The sequence below is a fragment of the Poecilia reticulata genome, chromosome 13 (assembly GCF_904066995.2).
Source record: "Poecilia reticulata chromosome 13, P_reticulata-male-v2, whole genome shotgun sequence".
In the NCBI taxonomy this organism is placed as follows: Eukaryota; Metazoa; Chordata; class Actinopteri; order Cyprinodontiformes; family Poeciliidae; genus Poecilia; species Poecilia reticulata.
In genome coordinates, this window is record NC_088842.1 from 14739511 (window position 1) to 14759756 (window position 20246).

General features: G+C 39.6%; 1 protein-coding gene across 2 annotated transcripts in view; it reads left to right on the top strand.

Annotated features, from left to right (window-relative positions):
* The window catches only part of LOC103474525 (cGMP-inhibited 3',5'-cyclic phosphodiesterase 3A-like), a 76865-nt gene that overhangs the window by 47356 nt on the left and 9263 nt on the right, over positions 1 to 20246 (top strand). For both annotated transcript variants that reach the window (XM_008425572.3, XM_008425574.3), the window contains exons 3-14: positions 3389 to 3534; positions 3608 to 3726; positions 3818 to 4061; positions 4140 to 4216; positions 4315 to 4511; positions 4612 to 4749; positions 6450 to 6561; positions 8875 to 8982; positions 9662 to 9861; positions 16114 to 16317; positions 16413 to 16574; positions 19532 to 19793. In XM_008425572.3, the coding sequence (XP_008423794.2) occupies positions 3389 to 3534; positions 3608 to 3726; positions 3818 to 4061; positions 4140 to 4216; positions 4315 to 4511; positions 4612 to 4749; positions 6450 to 6561; positions 8875 to 8982; positions 9662 to 9861; positions 16114 to 16317; positions 16413 to 16574; positions 19532 to 19793 (1969 nt within the window). The remainder of the gene's footprint in view (positions 1 to 3388; positions 3535 to 3607; positions 3727 to 3817; positions 4062 to 4139; positions 4217 to 4314; positions 4512 to 4611; positions 4750 to 6449; positions 6562 to 8874; positions 8983 to 9661; positions 9862 to 16113; positions 16318 to 16412; positions 16575 to 19531; positions 19794 to 20246) is intronic.

The following is a 20246-nucleotide window of genomic DNA, read 5'->3' on the forward strand; positions in this document are numbered from 1 at the left end:
TTCTCATCACTCATGATTTTCATGACTTGGCTGAGGATTTCCTCATCTGTAACTTGACTGTTTGCAATCAGGGGCCTCAGTCTCTGTCGGAGGTCTGCATGTTTCGTTCCTAAACCCTGGTATATAGTATGGAGAAAGACTTTTTGGATGGTCTTGGGGTCATATGTGATGTCTGTACTGGTGTGTCGAGTTTGAAAAAGGAGTTTCTGTTTTAGCCCAATCATGCGGTACAGGAACTGTTGAGGTGGTTCTTGGTCTGATTGCCTGGCACACATCAATTCCTGGAACATCTCAGTTGATGCTTTCTCACCAAGGTGGGACCTGAGGAAGCCTTTGAGCTCAGATACAGTAATTGAGTCTTTGTTTACAAGCATGTCTTTAAAGGCTCCTGGTTTTATGATCCTCAACACCCCCCTGACCACTTCTGCCTCTGTAAAACCCTCTTTTACTCCCTCATCAATTTGTTTACTGATGTTGTTGTAGCTTAAGTCAGAGTTCTGATCTCCAACCTGACCACCATGTACTTTGAAATCTTTGCGCTGAAGGTAGGAGAGGTCCTTCAGACACACAGGTTGATCCGGGTCATTTGTGGTCTGTTATATAACTCTGACTCAACTTGGTGGAGAGAAACTGGAATTGGTGGGGTCACACTAGATTCATACTGTCGGAGTTTCTCACCCAGTTCTTCATACAGCTGCCTCAGTCCTTCTACCGACCCCATTTTTGTGTTGGGTTGGGTAATAGAGTCAGGCTGGGACTGTATGACTGTACTGTTAAAGTGAGCATGGGGTTGTGATGTGGAGTGTTTGATTGTTACAGACTGAGTGTGACTAGGTTTAATATGTGCACAAACATCATCTAACACACTCGCTCCAAAATTATCAGTAGCATCAGCATTCATTAGCTTATATATCAAATCATTCAAATCCAGCAACCAACCCATACCTTTGTCTTCCCGCTCGAGTAAGGCATCAGACTGCAAAAAGGAAATGACAAAGTCCATGCAGCTTTCTTCATTGTTTGGGTCCAGTTCACCTCCATGCTGGCTAACAGTAGCAATGTCTTTTGCCACCTGATAAACGTTGTCGCTTGGGAGTTTGAAAAGTTGTTTCTTGATGTTCCATATTAACTCTTTGCGAACCTCTGCCATGGTGTCTGGTTCTCCTACAGCTCGGTCCTCCAGTTCAGTCCTCTGATAAATTACACGCTGTCCTCCAAATTGATGAGTTGACTCCTCTGAAGATAGCGTACGATGTCCTCGGGATCAACAACTTGGCTTAGCTTTAATTAGAGTACGTTGTCCTCTGGATCAGCAACGTGGCTCAGCTGCAGCTAGAGTGCGTTGTCTTCTGAATCGGCAATGTGGCTCCTTGGTGATCAGCATACATTGACCTCAGGATCAGCAGTGCAGTTCCAGTGGAGGATCGCGGTTCCTTCCCACACTGATCTTCCAATCTGGACACCCACGGGTTGACTCCTGGTCTTCAGCGGTCACCTTGGTCACGTGGTTCTGGTATCTCTGGATCTACTCCCAATATTTTTGATGAGGAGAGATCCCGGACGAGCCCCCACAGTTTGTTACACGTCTCAGCATATGATGGACAGTTGTAACAAATGATGTTTATTTTTTTTATTTTTTTTTTATTTTTCTTCCTGCGGTGAATTTCTGCTTCCCCTTTGATCCTGACGGAGAGCCTGTAAAGACGAACAGCGTCAGAGATAGAAAAAAAGGACAACCGCCGTCTTCTTCCCCAAACTCGGTCTCTTTATTACAAATTATTGAAATCATGAAATTATTAACACTTCCTAGAACAATCACATTCCTGTGTCCCTCTGCTGCTACCAAAAAAACACGCAGCCTTCACCTGAGTAAAAAAAAGTATCAACTCCCACCAGTCAATCCACAGCGCAGAGATGTACATTAAAAAAACATTTCTCAAATAAGAGGATTAATTATGTTAAATAATGCAAGATCGAGATGTTATAATGAACGAAACATTAAGCTCTAATCTCTTTTGACTAACTATTCACCGACTGAATAACTACAGTTTAATTTATTACATAGAAAGGGAGAAAAAGTAACGTCTATAATAATAATACTACTACTAATAATAATTCACTTTTAACAGATAAAACAACACAATGTATGTCAAGGTACCTATGTTTGTTCGGGGAATGGAACGGAGCTAAAAGATACATGTAGCGATCTTCAGAACGACCGTTAGTTGACCGTTGTAGCCAAAATGTAGCTAACAAATCCTTTTTTTTTCAATGTTTCAGCACATCTATCAAATTACAAATCCTATCCAAATATACCTTGTTACTCCACATTTTATCGGGGGGGCAGCCTTCACCAGTTTCTCATTACTAACCTGTAAAGACGAACAGCGTCAGAGATAGAAAAAAAGGACAACCGCCGTCTTCTTCCCCAAACTCGGTCTGAAGAGCAGGGGGCGGGGCTCCTCACTTCCGGTCTCCTGGTGAGACGTTGCCCGAACCTTGGTTACTTTTTTTTCTATTTAACAGGGTAATTTGGTCTGGAGTGATAATTAAATTTCTCACTTTGTGGTGTATCACATGTACCTGAGACAAAAATGTGCTTAAAACAGGAACATTGTGGTCTGTCTCTTTGTTTGTGTTACATTTAGATAGGGCTTTGACCTGGTTTATACCGTTTCTAAACATTTAGTGGGAATATACAGAGCGAGGGGTGGTTGAACATTCCTCTTTGCACAATCTGTCTGGGTTATAGAGTCCTGGGTAGTCACCAGTACTCTCTTCTCTTTAACATCGTCAGAGGATTTCGTTAGGACTAAGTCTGGGGGCTAGCATAGCCAGGGAGCAAAGTTTGGTTTCTGTTTGGTGAACTGTTTTTGTGTTTATGTTGCCATATGTTTTGAGTTATTATCCTGTTGACAACCCTGAAATCCATTTTTAGTTTTCTGCCAGAGGCCACCAGAATGTAATTAAAAATGTACTGCTACCTCAAAGAGTTTATGATGCCATGCACCAAAACAAGGTTCCCTGAACTCTGAAAGAGACCAAGAGCATTAAAAACCTTCCACAGTCTTTAGCACAGTTGTTGTTCGACACCAGGTACAGCTGGAGTGTTTGTCACTGTTCGTTTCATCTGACCAGAGTAGGCTCCAGCTGAAAGACCTGGTGAAGGACTAACACTGCACTTCACCGCATACATTCCCTAACAAGGTGGAGGGACAGGGGGAACTCGTCAGAGTGAATGTTTATTAAAAATAAATTAATTTACTCCGTATGCTTTTAATTCTACTTTAAAATCCCACTAGAATAAACTAAAGTTTGTTCTCCTGTGAAATAGTTGCAGGAGTCTGATGCAGATGTGTTAACTTGCCCCTTTTTATTTGCCCCGCAGCGTCTCAGAAGGAGTCTGCCCCCAGGATTGCTGAGAAGAATTTCATCCACCTGGACCACGACCACATCGGCCACGGGGCTGCCCACCATCGAGCCGGGCCCCGTACGGCGAGATCGCTCAGCCAGCATCAAACACACTGTGGACAGGTAATCGCCTCACCACTTTGAACAAGACATGATTGGTTCAACTTCCGGATCTGACTATATTGTCTCATCAAAGCGGTGACTCCTGGAACAACCCATTGATGATAACTATCTCAAAGAGCCGCTCCATGTCAGCCTCCTACACTGCCTCTGGCACTTCCAACCACCTCTACGGCAAACCACTGGGAAGACCAGGTGAGAGGATGATTCTGGCCCTTTGAGCTCTTCTTTTCAATGACTCCATTCAACCTGGGAAACAAACTTTTTTTAAAAATTTTTCTTTCAGGTTTCCCTCCCTCCAACGTATCACCTCTGGGCTCTCCGTGTCCGTCTCCTGCTGTCCAGGGAACGCCCATCTCCAGTCCGACGATAAAAACGTGTTCAGTTCAGCTTCCTGAGCTGGCCAGGCCACTGACAGAGCAGGTTCCTGTGTCTGTTGCCCCCAAGAGCCATCACAGAGCCTTAACTCACAGCCAGAGTGCGCCAAGCTCCACCACCATTCACTGGCGACCTCCATCACTCTGCGGCAGGTAAAGTCCAGGCAGTTGTGCTCTCCTAAGCTAAAATACAAAATGTAAGCAGATATATCTCTGTGTTTTCACATTTAGCTGCGGCAGGCCGTTTAACAATCGACTAATCAATGGAGTAGAATCGGGCAGTAAACCAGACAGAATACCGCATCCAGGTACTGCCCAAGAAACATCTCACGCAAACAACCAAAACATAAATGGTAGCTAAGATTGAGAGCAGGACATTTTTGATTCTGTGTGATCCCCTCTCCAGAAGAGCGCATTGTAGCTTCCTCAGATTACGACAGCACCTATGACAGCACTTATGAGACCAACCACAGTGACAGCAGCGACTTTGCACAAAACGACGACGAAGGAGAAGGAGGCAAGAAGCCGCCCGAAGTCAGGGGAGGCTGCAGGGAGTGTCCGCTGGAGTGCATTGTTCTTCACCCACTCCTACCATCCCCAGAGGTAAACGATTTTACTAGGTCTAACAGTATAACAAGGCGGTGTAGGCCACTCGAAGATGAACAGAGTCAGAGCTGTGTCTGGCTTTACATTCACCTGTCAGGACAAGTCCGAGTCCGTCCCGGAGAGTCCGGTCATGCCGGGTCTGGAACCCCTGATGACTCAGCTCAACAATTGGAACTTCCCCATTTTCAGCCTTGTGGAGAAGACTCATGGCAAAACAGGCTGCATCCTCAGCCAGGTACAAACAGCATGCGTGGCAATGTTTAGGATGAATAAATGTAACCGAATGAAAGGCTGCAAAGTAATAGAAACATCCACATTCAGTTCAGCCGCAATATTCACTCACTATTGGGATCTTTTGGTGTGTGAGGACTAATATAAGTTGGAACACAATTGCTAACTAGAGGGAAAAATTATAGAAACTTTGAAAAGTTGTTAGAAATAAAAATGTAAAAAGTGTGCGACTCACATTTGTGTTTAAAACACTCCAATTACAGCCAAGCATCTTTTGAGATATTTCTCCACCAGCTTTGGGCAAGTAGTGAAGGCTTCCCCAATTAGTCTTTTTAACACGACACAATCTCTCATCACACAGATTCATTTTTAAGTCTTGTTCCAGATTCTCAGATGGATTTCTTCCAGTATCACTCTGTATTCAGCTTCATCTACAGCAGGGGTGTCAAACTCCAGTCCTCGAGGGCCGGTGTCCTGCAACTTTTAGAAGTGCCTCTGCTGCACCACACCTGAATAGAATAATTAGGTCATTAGCAAGGCTTTGGAGAACTGAGAAGGTAATTAAGCCATTTGATTCAGGTGTTTTGTACCTGTGGCACATCTAAAAACTGCAGGACAACGGCCCTTCAGGACTGGAGTTTGACACCCCTGACCTACAGTATCTTCCCATCAGCTTTGACCTTGCCTCTGCTGAGGAGAAGCATTACGTACATCACAGTTAAAATGTTCGGTAACACTTTATTTGAAGGGGTGTACATAAGACTGACATGACACTGTCATTAAATTATCATAACTTACAAAATCATGCAAAGTTGGCACTTTTAATTGTTTTTCAATGCAACTTTTAGAGCAACTTTGCATTAAAAGTGTCATTATTTACCGAATGACACTTCATGACAACTGTCCTAAACATTCATAAAGACTTCTTTATGTTAATGACAAGTGTTATGTCATGTTTATGACAGTGTCATGTCAGTCTTATGTACACCCGTTCAAATAAAGTGTAACCAAATGTTCTAAATTGCCAATGCATTAAATAACATGATTTGAATTTACTTTGAACTAAATTTGCAGTCTGGTGAGATGTTTATATTTAGCTTCCAGTGTGGGTAGCAGCAGCTGTTTGCACTTGAAAATTTTAAGAAAACAGCTTTTGAAAAGGAAAGGGAAAAAAATTATCTCTTACACTTAAATACAGTTTAAGAAACAGTATACTTTATTCCTGCTGTTTGCTCATTAGCAGGCCTTCCCAGAACAGCTGTTTGTATAATGAGACTGAATTAAACACAGGTAGACAATTATTAAGGTAATTAGTGGTGCTGGATTGTAGTGGTGTCAGTTACAGAAGAGAGCCGAATACTAGTGCCTGCGTTAAGTTTTACGTTTTTATTTGTAGATATCTGTTTGACAGAGATGATTTCTATGTGGAATAATCTCAGTTTTTTTACTCAGACCTGTCTGAGGACTCAAGCTGCTTTCCAGCTCTTTTGCAGATCAATAAAACATCAGAAGTGCCATGAATTGTTGAATAAACTAGATCGTCAAGGCACATGACTTTAATATATCTTTCCTAACGCTTTAGTGAATAGTGTTAAAAGACTTACAGGTCAACATTCTGTGTTAGATAGGTTAATAAATTATTTGAGGGTAGTATTGTAAACACTTATTCAGATTCTCAATGGTGTTTATGTTCTTGTTTCTCAGGTCACCTATCGGCTTTTTGAGGACACTGGCCTGTTTGAGACCTTCAAGATTCCCATTAAAGAGTTTATGAACTACTTCCATGCCTTGGAGAACGGCTACCGGGACATACCTTGTGAGTAGATTGTCCAAATACAGCTTTAAAAAAAACAACAAAAAACAAGTGCAGCAATACCAGTAGCAGCCACAAGGTGGACGCATTGCTCATGTAATAACACTCCCTCACCTGATCTAGTCAGTCTGTGTGTTTAATGCAACTCTGCAAATAGGTTGCAGACATGAAGTTAAGCACAGACGGATCCTTATAATTCATTTAAAGTTCAGCAGTTAATATATACCCTCACAACCATCAAAACATGTAAAACAAAACCAACAGCAGGAGTTAACAGAACAGGTATTAATTGGAATTTGGATATTTAGATGTTGAATGCACTGACTTTAGTTTGGTAGAAGATAAAATGGCTCGCAATAATGTAAATTACTCAACCCCTTAGATGGTTTTACCCATTTCTGCTTTTGGAACTCAGTGAACAAAATGTGTCTTTTTTTTCACAAAAAATGTTTGTGTTTTTCTCACAAAGAGCATTTACAAGCTAAAACCTTGTCAAAGGAAAATCTGATTCAGTGTTTAGTAGAATCACCATTGGCTGCAGATCCAGTATGGTGTCTGTGTGGATAGCTTTCAGTCAGGCTTGCACATCTGGTCTCTGCAGTTTTACTCAATTTCTGAGTAGCTTTAGTTGGATTCTTTAAATTGTTTTTTTTTGCTGGAAAATAAATGTTCTCTGAAGCCGCAGTTCTCTTGCAGATGGAAACAATTTGTCCTCAGCTGCGTTTTGGCCTCATAAAACTGAAGAACTTTCTTCTACCTGACCGTGGAATCTATTTGAGCCTTGTTATGAGTTTTCATCAGCAGTGCTTTTCTAATTTCCACTCTCCCATAAAGCTTTAAATTGTGAAAAGCTGGGTTACGGTTATTGTCTGCAGTCTCTTCCATCTCAGCTGCTGAAGCTGGTAACTCCTTCAGTTTAGTCAGAGCTGTTATGTTGGCCTCTTTCACTCGTCTCCTTCTTTTGCGTGATCATTCAGTTTGTGAGTACGGGACAATATTCCTTCCATTTCTTGTTGAGGGATTTAATTGAAACCCAAGGGATGCTCAGTGTACTGGAGATTGTTTGAATCCACCCCCTGACTTATACTTTTCTGTAACCTTTTCTTTGATTTCCTCGTAGTGTTCTTTTGTTTTCATGCTGCATTGGCAGCTAGCATGAAAATAATAATATATTATTCAGTATATAGAAACTTTCAGACACAGGTGTCTTTATACAATAATCGCTGGAGACACACTCACTGCGCTCATAATGAGACTACTGTCACCAATTGGTTGGACCTCTGTTGAATTAGGTCAGTGGGGATGAATAATAATGCAATCGCACATGTACAGTATTAAAATTGTACATGGGCTTTGGTTTTACTCAATATAGTCAAGGCTTTTTTAACCTATGACAAAAATCCATGAAGTCATTTTTGCTAAGCCACAATCACGTTAGTTCTGAATATGTTTTCTTCCTCCAAGCTTTCTGTAAGTACATCTGGAGGGTCTGAGAGCTCGTTTTAAAGTAGGGCATCAGCATGTATCCCATTAAACATGGGGCACAAATAGAAGTTTACCGGGATAAGGTGATTGTGTTATCCATGCAAAATCAAAAGTCCTCACTTAGGGTTTTATTTACAGTACATCACTAAAATCTCAAATAGCACAGATGCCTCTCTTCGGCTATTTAAATAAAACATCTATGAAACTTAATGTAATTTAATAAAGTCTCTTAAATGAGTTAATCAACTCATTTAAGAGACTTAAATCAGTTGATTAACTGTGATCGGTGTTAATCAGAATCGGTGTTAATCAGAATTAATTGACAATTAATTCTGACAATTAATTGTCAGAATTGTGACAATTAATTGTGGTCAATTGTCACAATTCTGGTGACAATTAACCACCAGAATTGTGAATTCTGGTGGTTAATTGTCTTCACACGCTGCATTCACGTTTGTCCTGATTGTCTTATTGTTATCATGTTGATTATACATTAAAAATAGCGCAGTCAATCAAGCCTTTTTGTTCCAGTCCAGATTATTCTAAATCTCTGCTCCCACTCTTTCTGTTTGTGTTATAATTTTTTTACATTTTGAACAAATTTCAATACTAAGTTCTTGAATCCTCTTTGCCTCATTTTTGCTACTTTCTACTGTCACTTTATAAACAATCCAGCTAAATAAGTGTTGGATAATTTTTTTATTATGTAACCTCCTCATTATTTTAATGCAGTCACATAAATCATCGTGCTGCCTTGAAGTTATGTGATTGTAAATGGCTGCTTTACTTTAGGAATTCGTTGAATTAGCGCTTTGGTTCTTTTCCTTTCAGATCACAACCGGATCCATGCGACTGATGTGCTGCACGCCGTGTGGTACCTCACCACGCAGCTTGTGCCGGGCCTGCCCATCCTACCCACTGAGAACGGGATTCACACTGGTGCGCTGTGTCCAAAAGTAGTCATTTCCTATGGATACACTTCTAGAGTTTTCCCTCTTCTTTACATTTAGTTGAAACATCTAATTTAGAAAAGTCAAACTGAGATCTCTTAAAGCAGTGGTTTATTTTTCATGTTAATAAAATACTCTAAAAATGTGATGCAAAGGCAGATCAATGTAAAATATTAAAATCCTCAGTCAAATCTGATAATATCTATCAGACTGATGACTACCTCAAAATGTCCCAGCAGGACTTCCTTTGGTAAACAGCTGAATCTGGGTAACACATTGCATACTCAACTTTAGTTAGATGTGACTTATTTTTGAGGTCCTCTTTGCATCCTTGGTCAGAATTACATAAATTAAAATCAATAATATTGATATTGCAAGGAGACAAAGTAGAAATAAATACAGTTTCCTCACTGTCTATTGTGACTTTAGGCTCAATTCTTTAATCAAAATGTAAATGTTGGACATAGCAAACCCATATATTAGGTAGAGTGTAAAAGCAAACTATGCTAGTGCTATTTTTATTTTATTTTCTTCTCAGTGTATCTCTTGAGTCAATCAGAATTGCTAAAGACGACGGGCTGGACGTGTCAGATTATCAATTAAAGTGCTGCAGGTGAAACAAAGAAGAGAGAGGGCTTTGTTGATTTTGTGTTTCTTGCTGTGTTCAGACTCGGTGAACAACATTACGCCTACAGCGCCGGGCTTCCTGGTGTCCAAGATGAGCTCTGTGTCGGAAGACGGCTACAGCTCCCTGTCTGGTCTAATTCCAGCCCTGGAGCTCATGGCCCTCTATGTAGCTGCCGCCATGCATGACTACGACCACCCTGGAAGAACAAACGCCTTTCTGGTTGCCACAAGCGCACCACAGGTACATGAACGTACCATCCTGGCAGAGAGAAAGAGAGAGAGAGAGAGAGAAAGAGAGAGAGAGAGAGAGAGAGAGAGAGAGAGAGATTTTTTTTTGATTTTTTAAAACCTCATTTATTCACACAGTAGTGATCCAGAAAATATTCAATACAATTTTAGATCAACACATCCATAAATGAAAGTTCAGAATTATATATATTGAATAAAACACCTTCATAGTCCCAAATATTCTGAAAAATATTTAGTTCGTCCATTTTTAGATAATATTTGAATTCTAACATAACTCTTGCTCTAACCATACCCTTAAAGAGCTTTACACAATCAGTATTCTGTCCATTATTGACTTTGAATTTTCTACTCAAATAAATTGCAAGCTTTGCTTGACCAAGAAAAAAATTTAACAATCGTCCAATTTTCTTCTTTCCTTTGCCATATAGAAAACCAAAAATAAAGGACTGTTCTGTAAAATTTTCTCCAAGTAATTTCCAAATATCTCTTAGTAAAGTAAATAAATCCATTATTCTGAAACACTGTACAAAACAATGAAAGATTGTTTCTCTTAATAAACAAAAGGGACATTTGTCTGAAACACCAGGATTAATAATGGAAACAAAAGCATTAACTGCAATGACACCATGCAAGATTCTCCATTGTAAGTCACCAACATTTTTAGTCAATGGTGGTTTATAAAGTAACCCCCATGCAGGTTTCACCTCAAGACCAACTTTAAAAAAATCCCTCCAAGGAGTATCTTTTTATCTTTGAGCTTTACTTTGTTCAAAGCTTTAACACATTTCATATATATTACCTTTCCACTCACAGAATCAAAGAGTTTCCATTCATTTTTTTCTTTCTCTAAAAAATGTCCAGGACATTCCAAGTCTTTCAGTTGTGCTTTAAAACACAGCTTAAAGAAAGGATCTTCTTCGTCCGGTGTTAGACGTCCATCGAACCATCCCTTTATGAGTCTTTTGTCTTCTTCTGACAACATTCGCCTAAACATTGTCAGCATCATTCCTACAGTTCTTACAGAGTGCATCTCCAATCTTCGAGCCAACGAAACAACATCATCCATTTCAGTTCCAACAAGTTCGAGCAGATGTTTCAATGTGACCACCCCTTTTCTCATCAACAGTTCAGAGATCATGGCCATGTTGTCCCAAGCTGAACCCAAACGAGATCCCTTGAGGACAGGTTCCAATAATAACCAGTTTAAAGATGTGGATGCTCCAACTCTCTTCATTTCCATGAGGGTCCAAGATTTTAGCACACTGACATAAAAAGATGATAAGCACTTTAAACTATATTTTGAAAAATCAACAATAAACAAAGTTTTACCAAAACCTAAATTACCAACTTTTGAAAAAATCCATTCTGTAACTTGTTTCCACAAAACATTTTGTTCACCATACAAAAAACTCTGTACAAACTGTAGTCTGAAGGCTGCCTTCCTACTTTCTAAATGAATCAAACCTTGCCCTCCTTCTTCCTTTGGTAAAAACAAAACACTCTGAGGGACCCAATGTAGTCTGTCCCAAAAGAAATTTAAAATGATAGTCTGTAGTTTTATCAAAAAACCTGGTGGAGGTTCCAAAACAGATAAACGATGCCACAAAGTCGAAGCAGCCAGATTATTAATAATTAGTGTACGGCCCCTGTAAGACAATCGTGGCAAAAGCCAGTGCCATTTCTTTAACCTACCTTCCATCAGTTCAATAAAGCCTTCCCAATTTTTCATTACCTCTATTTGATTCCCCAGGTAAACACCCAAATATTTAAAACCATTTTTCAGCCACCTTAATTCGCCAGGTAATTTAGGTTCTTGTGTTGTCCACTTACCAACTAACAAAGCTTTGCTTTTGCTCCAATTAACTTTGGATGAAGAAATGTTGGCAAAACACTCAATAATTTTAGTTAAAGTAAAAACATCTGACTCTTCTATGATTACCACAATAATATCGTCTGCATATGCAGAAAGTTGAAAAGGTAGAGAAACTTCATTTATCTTTACCCCCTGCAACCTTTTCCTGATTTGACACAACAAAGGTTCAATACTCAACGAATACAACATTCCTGACATTGCACAACCTTGGCGAATACCTCGCTTTACGTTAAAAGGTGCACTTAAACCACCATTGACTTTCAGTACACTTTCAATGTCACAATAGAGGGTTTTAATCATGGCAATGAAACTAAGGGAGAAACCAAAAGCTCTCAAACTATTCCATAAATATTGGTGCTCCACTCGATCAAATGCCTTTTCTTGGTCAATAGAAATCAGACCAAGGTTTAAACCCAATAAATTAGAGACGTCCAAATAGTCTCGAATTAATGTTATATTATCTCTAATTGATCTGCCAGGGATGCAGTAGGACTGATCGACATGTATAACTTTATCGATCACTTTTCTTAGTCTGGACGCCAACACTTTTGAGAAGATCTTGTAATCAGTACACAATAGACTGATAGGTCTCCAGTTCCTTATTTCATACAGATCACCCTTCTTAGGGAGAAGAGTGAGCACAGCTCTGCGACAGCTAAGGGGTAACATTCCCCTTGCCACACTGTTATTGAGGACTTCCAACAGATCTTCAGCCAGCACAGGCCAACACCATTTATAAAACTCTACAGGCAAACCGTCTATTCCTGGAGCTTTTCCATTCTCCATGCTCTGCAGCGCCTCCTGCAGTTCTTCCAACGTCAGAGCATGCTCCAAGATGACATTGTCTTGGTCTGACACCTTTGGCAAATCATTGAGAAACTCTTTTGTCATCTCAGAATCTTCTGTAAGCTCACTGGCATATAATGTTGAAAAAAAGTCCACAGCTCTTTTCCGCAGTTCGGTGGGCTCTGTTAATTCTTTTCCATCTTCAGAGCGAATGCAATGAATGAGACGATTTTGTCCATTTTTCTTCTCCAAACTGAAGAAAAATTTAGAGGGAGCATCCATTTCAGAGATACTTTTAAAACGTGAACGTACCAGAGCTCCCTGCGCTCTGAGCCCAAGCAGATCAGACAAAACAGATTTTTTCCTTTTGAGAGCCTGAAAATGGCCTCGATTTTCTGTGGACTCACAAAAACCCTGAAGATCCACAATTTCAGTCTCTAATTCCTCAATAGATTTTACCAATTCTCTTGTAACATTGAAAGTGTATTGATTACAAAACTGCTGAATTTTAATTTTACCAATATCCCACCACTGCTGTACAGACGTAAATTGACATTTCATAAGTCTCCACTGCTTCCAAAAAATAAAAAACCTTTTTTAAAACAACCATCATTTAACAAAACAGTATTGAAATGCCAATATGCACTTTTAGGTTTTAAGTTATTAATAAACACATTCCCTATAATCATAGAATGATCAGAAAAACCCACTGGACATAAAACACATGATTTAAATATTTGCAATTGGTGCCCAAAACAATAGAACCTGTCTAATCTTGCCAAAGTAATATAGTTCTCTTTACAGTGAGCCCAGGAATACTGCCTTATCTTTCCATTTTTAGATCGCCACACGTCAGCTAAATCATATGTTTCAATAATGCGTTTCAATTTCTTCCTTGACTGCATATGTGGCTCCAAATGATTCCTATCTATGTCATCTATTGTACAATTAAAATCACCTCCCAAAATTAGATAATCTGTTGACACACATTTTAATAGTGTATCTGCCAACTTTTCTAAAAAAACACAACGTTCACTTGGAGTTGCGGGAGCATATACATTCAGTAAAATAAATGTTATCTTTTCATACTTAACAGTAACTTTTAACAATCTTCCAGTTACAACATCTTCAGTTTCAATAGAAAATGGAAGAAAGTTTCTTGAGAAAAGAATAGCTACTCCAGCACTTAGTGAAGTTTTATGACTCAAAACAAGATTTCCATCCCATTCTTTCTTCCAATCAACCTCATTTTCTACATCACTATGAGTTTCTTGAGCAAAAGCTATATCAATGCATTTAGATTTTAAAAGTTCAAAATACACAGCTCTTTTTCTCACATCCCTTGCACCATTAAGGTTTAAAGATGAGATTTTAAATCTACTCATAACACAAAAAGGATCCAAAGGAAGAAAAAGAAATACTAACTTTCATGAAACTCCCTACATTTGAGCTCTAACTTTTTGCACCAGTTTTCGAAGTCTATAAACTTCAGTGTCTATTAACCCATCAGAAGTCCTTTGTCTCATTAACCATTTAGCTGAGTCAACAAACAGTTTTTTGTTTGGAAAAAAATCCTCTATAACAACATCCCATTTTCCTTTTGTCACTTCCAAAAACCTTCTAATCTGCTCTAGACTGTATCCATTAGTACTCTGGCCATCAGGAATAGAGGAATCAGATTCTCTATTGCTATCAGAATCAGATAAAACCTCCGAATCACTTTCTTTCCCACTCTTTTCTTTCAACTGAGTTTTCTTAGGTTTTACCCCTTTAGCTTGTCTAGATTTTCTTTTAGTGTTTGGTATTTTAAAAACACTTTCCTCGTCCCTGATCAAATTCCCTCCACTATGAACTAAGTCATCAACATCCATTTCTTCCTGCAGTCCTTCTTGTGTAGTCATTTGACTCCCTATACTCTCTTCAGGGGAAGTAATGACATCTTCAATGTCACGTTCTGAAACATTCGACTGTTTTTGGTCTCTTGTTGAAACTTCCTCCCCAGGGTTAGATTCTTGAGCTCCTTCCCCAGCATCAGCCACCGGTTCTCCTTCCCCAGCGGCAGCCGCAGAAGTTCCCTCCCCAGCTGTGCCCACTGTTGCTCCATTCATAATGTCTGCTGATGTCCCTGGCTCTGGATTTTCATTAACCGGAACAGTCCCTTTTTGAACCTTTTCAGGGCAATTACGAACCGAATGTCCCTCCTGGTTACACCCAAAACACTTCATTGTTTCAGTTGTTGCAAAGATAGTGTAATCAAAGCCGTCAACTTTAAATTTCATCACTATGCTCAGTTCCTCAATATCATTTTTTAGAATCATAAACACTTGTCTTCTAAATGAAACAACGTGTTTCAGCTTTGCTGATTTGCATCCCGACGGGAGCATTTTCATTGCCGACACGATCTGACCGTGACGTGACAATTCTTTCAACAACACTTCATCACTGATGAAAGGTGGCAAATTAGACAGGATGATCTTCTTAGCAGGGTTCATTAAAGGGAAAACAGTAGTTTGCGTATTTCTCAAAACAATTCCCCTCTCGACTACGCTGTTCACCTTATCGATCGAGTCCAAAAAAATAACCACTGCATTATTCATCCTGGACGCTGCCTTCACACTTTCACACCCAACAACTTCCCCAACAGCTAAACCACACTCCTCAACCGAAAAATCCACGCCAACTGGTATTTTAATACCATGCCGACGTGAAAGGCTCCTAAAGCCTGTAGCGCCGTAACTTTTCCCGGCCATCGCACCGAGCTAAAAGCTTGGCGCGGCCGAAAAAAAGACACTATTGTGACACCAGTGAAGACAGATCGTGTTAAAAGTGTGAAACAAGTGAATCACCACTGTAGAAGGTGAAGATCAAACCTTTAGAACACCTCACACTCGTTCTCCTTTCACTCCACACATGCAGCAGACGCTCACACATGCGCACTCGAGAGAGAGAGAGAGAGAGAGAGAGAGAGGTAGGGATCGACACTGGCAAAGGTTTAGTCTTTGTAGGTTGCAGATTAATCTAGGATTAACTGCACTAATAAGGACATAAATAAGAGTATGATAAAACTCAAGCTGCAATATGTTTATTAGTTGGAAAACATTATGACTATTCAAGGCCAAGACTAGTAACTGTTCTTAGCAATTTTTTTTAATCTCTAAGGTTACAAAGTCTGAAAAGTCTATAATTAGTTTAAATGTGTAATTTGTCCATTTATCTCTTCACTCATGTTTCTATTTTCCATTCGTCAATTTTTCTGTTCAACCATTCATGTGTTCGTTCATCATCCATCCATCAGTCCATCCGTCCGTTTATTAAAACAGGTTATGCAATCTGTTCTTCACCTAAAGTTACCATTATTTTTGGTATTTTTAGTCCTACATAATTACTTTATAACAAACATGAATGTAGATACAAACTATCAACTAGCAGAACAATTCTGTGAAGTCACTTCACCAGTCAAATAAATCGGTGTTTTAACAGCTAAGTCCAAGTCATTCTTTATTATGCTGCAATAATGTAATGAACCCCTGTGAATTATTGAACACTGTGTCAAGTTGTGTGTTTTTCTCCCTTCCTTTGCTGCAGGCTCTTCTGTACAACGACAGGTCGGTGCTGGAAAACCATCATGCGGCTGCAGCGTGGAACCTCTTCATGTCTCGACCAGAGTTCAACTTCCTGGTGAATCTTGAACACGTGGAGTTCAAGCGGTTCCGCTTTCTTGTCATTGAAGCAATCCTGGCTACTGACCTCAAAAAGCACTTTGACTTCCTTGCTGAATTTAATGCAAAGGTAAATAACTTTTTTTTTTTTTTTTACCTAACCTTGCTTGATTGGTTAACTCTTTCTGGATTATCTTTGTTTTTTTTGCCCACCTTTCTTCTCAGGTTGGTGATGAAGGAGTATCTGGCATTGACTGGACCAATGAGAATGACCGATTGCTGGTGTGCCAGATGTGCATCAAGCTAGCTGATGTCAATGGACCTTTGAAGAATAAGGAGCTACATCTGCAGTGGACAGAAGGGATCGTCAACGAGTTCTATGAACAAGTGAGTTTATGAAAAATATCTGCAGCCTAATAGGTAGAAAGAGATTAAATCACAAGGAAATGCAGGGGTTGCATACTTTAAAGCTACGATCCAGAGTTTTCTACAAAATTGATCAAAGTCTTAGGGATCACCAAGGCACGTTTTGCCAAATGTGAGATGGACTTGCGTATCCTTTTAGTTGGCAGTGGGTTTTCCTGTTGGAACTCTCTCATGGATTCCATGTTGCCACAAACTGTTTCTGAAATTTATAACAGAGGAAAGGATGGAATGAAAAGCAAGGTTGATGATTTGAATTCCCTTTCTCTCTCAAGAGGTAATTTCTCTTCCTCCTGCGGGAGACTATGGCTCAAGGAGACACAGAAAACATGTACCTCGGCATATGACTGGGATTTACGGCTGCTTTGTGCTTAAGGACACTCCACTAAGGACGTTTTGTGTGCACCTACCACATGTGGAATCAGATTTTCAGAACGCTTTCTGCTCATGAATTTGTCATTGTAGGCTGATGCTTGGCAACAAATCCTTCATCGAACTACCTGGAGCACAGAGATAAAATCTGATTAGCTGGAGCGATAGTCGTGCTGCGAATCTGCCGTTTCTAAGTTTCCGGGATGTTTAGTTTTATAACTCTATGTTATTCGCATATGTAAAAAAAAGAACAACAAAAAAAGAACATTTATAAAATATTTTTACTATCAAGATGTAAAAGGCATTTGCTATAACAGGATTCCTTTGACTAACAGTGAAGTGGAATTTTACATGACAAACTTAAAACCGCAGTTCAGCAGAGCTCAAATCTTTTGGGAGGCATCAAAAGAGAGATGGAGTGCATTTGTGATTTTTTTTTTATATATATGGGGGAGGATGACCTAAATGTGCCATCACTGACAGCTCTCATTCAGTGGCTGAGACGGATCACAGACATTCACACAGCTTGTCAGAGATGTAAACACACATTTGTTTCACACCCTGCGTAATGCCATTTCGACATGTCGAGCACCGCTAATGCCTAATAAAACGATATAGGCTGTGATCCGGCATGGATGCGACGTATACAATATCCACCAGGACTCCACACTGACGCCATACAGGTTTTTGGTTGCCATGGCAATAGGAATCCTTGTCCCCCAGCCCCCGTCCTCTTTTTGTACAGCTTGAAAGCAGTAACATCAGAACGACAAAACAACAAAACCGAATCCTGCACTGTCATAACATTTGATGGAACAAAACAAAAGAATCCTTTTTTTTTTTTTCCGTTTTCCTCCGTTTTGTTATCTCGGGTTCCGTTACAAAAACCAAAACAGGAGTAGCGGTTCCAAGAATTCAACCTTCAGAGCAACTTCTAGGTAATCCTCCAACTGAGATATGCAGTGATGTGTCTGGTTGAATGAAAAATGAGAAGATGCAGAAGCGTGAATCATGTCAAGGACGAGAAACAGAAAAAATTGATGGACTCACGCACTGCAATCATGTTTCCTGATGAGTAAATCTGTTAACTAGATGAAACGGGGGCAGATCAATTTCAGGCAGTTATTAATGCCCACAATTGTTTTGATCATGTGGGAATAAAATGTGCAGATTGGAGTCGTCACGGCTGCACCGAATCTCCGACAGTGAGACGGTTTTATTTTGTAGGCTGACACCTAAAGATTAGTTATACTTTGAACTCATCTTTTTTCTATTTGTAGTCTACTTGACCTACTTTCCAGCGACTGTATCCGGGGGCTGTATATCTGGGACTCTCAGTGCTTGACAGCTGAGTTCATAATATTTCAGAGATAGAGTTTACCCACAGTTGGCTGAACAGTTTTTTTTTTTGTTTTATTTATTTGATACAATTTTAGCCTCCATTTTTACGTGCACCACTGCCAAAGATGTACAAAAAAAATTAAGTAGAAATCTATTTTTAAGCCAACAGAAGAAATAATAGTTTGTTTTTTTTCCTAATCACTTGTACCTATTGTTACCTCCACTGTTTATATTTTCTACAATCCCTTTTGCCAGTAAGAAAACATTGAATCTTCTAAAATTGCACAAGGTTTGAGCATTCAGAGATAAAGGCCATTTTTCTGTGCAAAGACTGATCATGGGGAGAAAGTTTATGCTGTGCCTTGTCAAGTATTCTGTTTTAATTGGGTCACATATTCTGAGTCATTGTTGTGCTCAAAGACATAATAACAAACCCGTTTCCAAGTAACTGGTGCAGTCCAGTTACATAAAATGTTCTGTTACTTTATAAAGGTCATGACACCATGTACTCACCGTCGGAAGAGAAACAGGATCACAGCATCATGGATCCTCCACCGTACCAAACAGTCGGAGAGAGATCCTTCACTTATTGATCCTTTGAGAACCATTTGGAGAGTTTGGTACTAAAATGCACATTTTTAGTCTCATCTGACCAAAGCAAATGGTCACAATTCAAGGGTCCCGTACGATTAACCAAACTCCACGTGTCTGATGGCAGGCAAGCAAACAGTTTATAGCATCTAATTTTTGCTGCGTAGTTTTGCTTTTTATAGCTTTTCTCTTAGTGAGAAAGAAAGATATTTTTAACTTACTCTCTATGTGGGGTTATAGTCAAATGGGTATTTTTCCAGACTGGATTTTTCCTCCCATCCAATAGTTTTATACTTATTATTCTGACTATGTATGGGAAGGTTTTGGTGATAAGTTATTCTCTTTCTGCCTTTTCTTGACTTTCTTGAACATCATGTTGTCTTTTCTCTCTCCTTTTGAAGAGTGGGTAAAAGAAATGCAGTTTGGAAGTTGTGGATTATCATGTCTTCGATGTGCGATATATTTACGATCACTGTCTAAAGATATAATTGAGCAAAATAAAATGTTGGCTCAGCCAAAGTGCAATTATTAAATAATATGCACATGTTTATTATTCCAGTCCTTGTCTATTTTGTATTTCCTCTCCCTTTTACGTTCCTTTCTCTGCATCCTTCCAGGGTGATGAAGAAGCAACTTTAGGCCTCCCTATCAGCCCATTCATGGACCGGTCTGCCCCCCAACTCGCCAAACTACAGCAGTCATTCATCTCCCACATAGTGGGACCACTGTGCTCCTCCTACGACTCTGCTGCGCTCATGCCAGGGCGCTGGGTGGACCTGTCCGAAGAGGCGGTTCAGATAGATGTGGAAAAGGAAGGACAAGATACAGAGGAGGAGGACACGGCGGATGAGGAGGCGTCAACAGGTTCCGACGGGTCCCGTATGTCTGCATCCTGATTAATAGAACTCATTTAGCGGTGATGGTTATGGAAAAAGGAAAATTGACAAATTATGTCACAAACTATTATTGTTCCATAAAGATGTTCTTATGCTTAAATTTTATATTTTTTGGGGGGAACGATGGTCAATACTTAAAATATTGACTCTTCACACACATTCAATGCATTATATGACAAGGTCCTTTGAAACTGCTTTCAAATGTAAGACATATTGTAAAAGGACTTCATTATATCAAACAAATTGTGGAAAAAAAACCAACTATAAATCTCCAAACCAAGACGATACAATTCCTCCACTTGGTACCAGATCCTGTACTTTGAAAGAAAGAGCCTCTGAAAAGAAATTGATAAAAATGATGATCAAAAGTATGTAAACATCCATTGCAGTTTTTTGTTGTTGTTTTTTTTGGCAATAACTTATATGGCTAGAACTG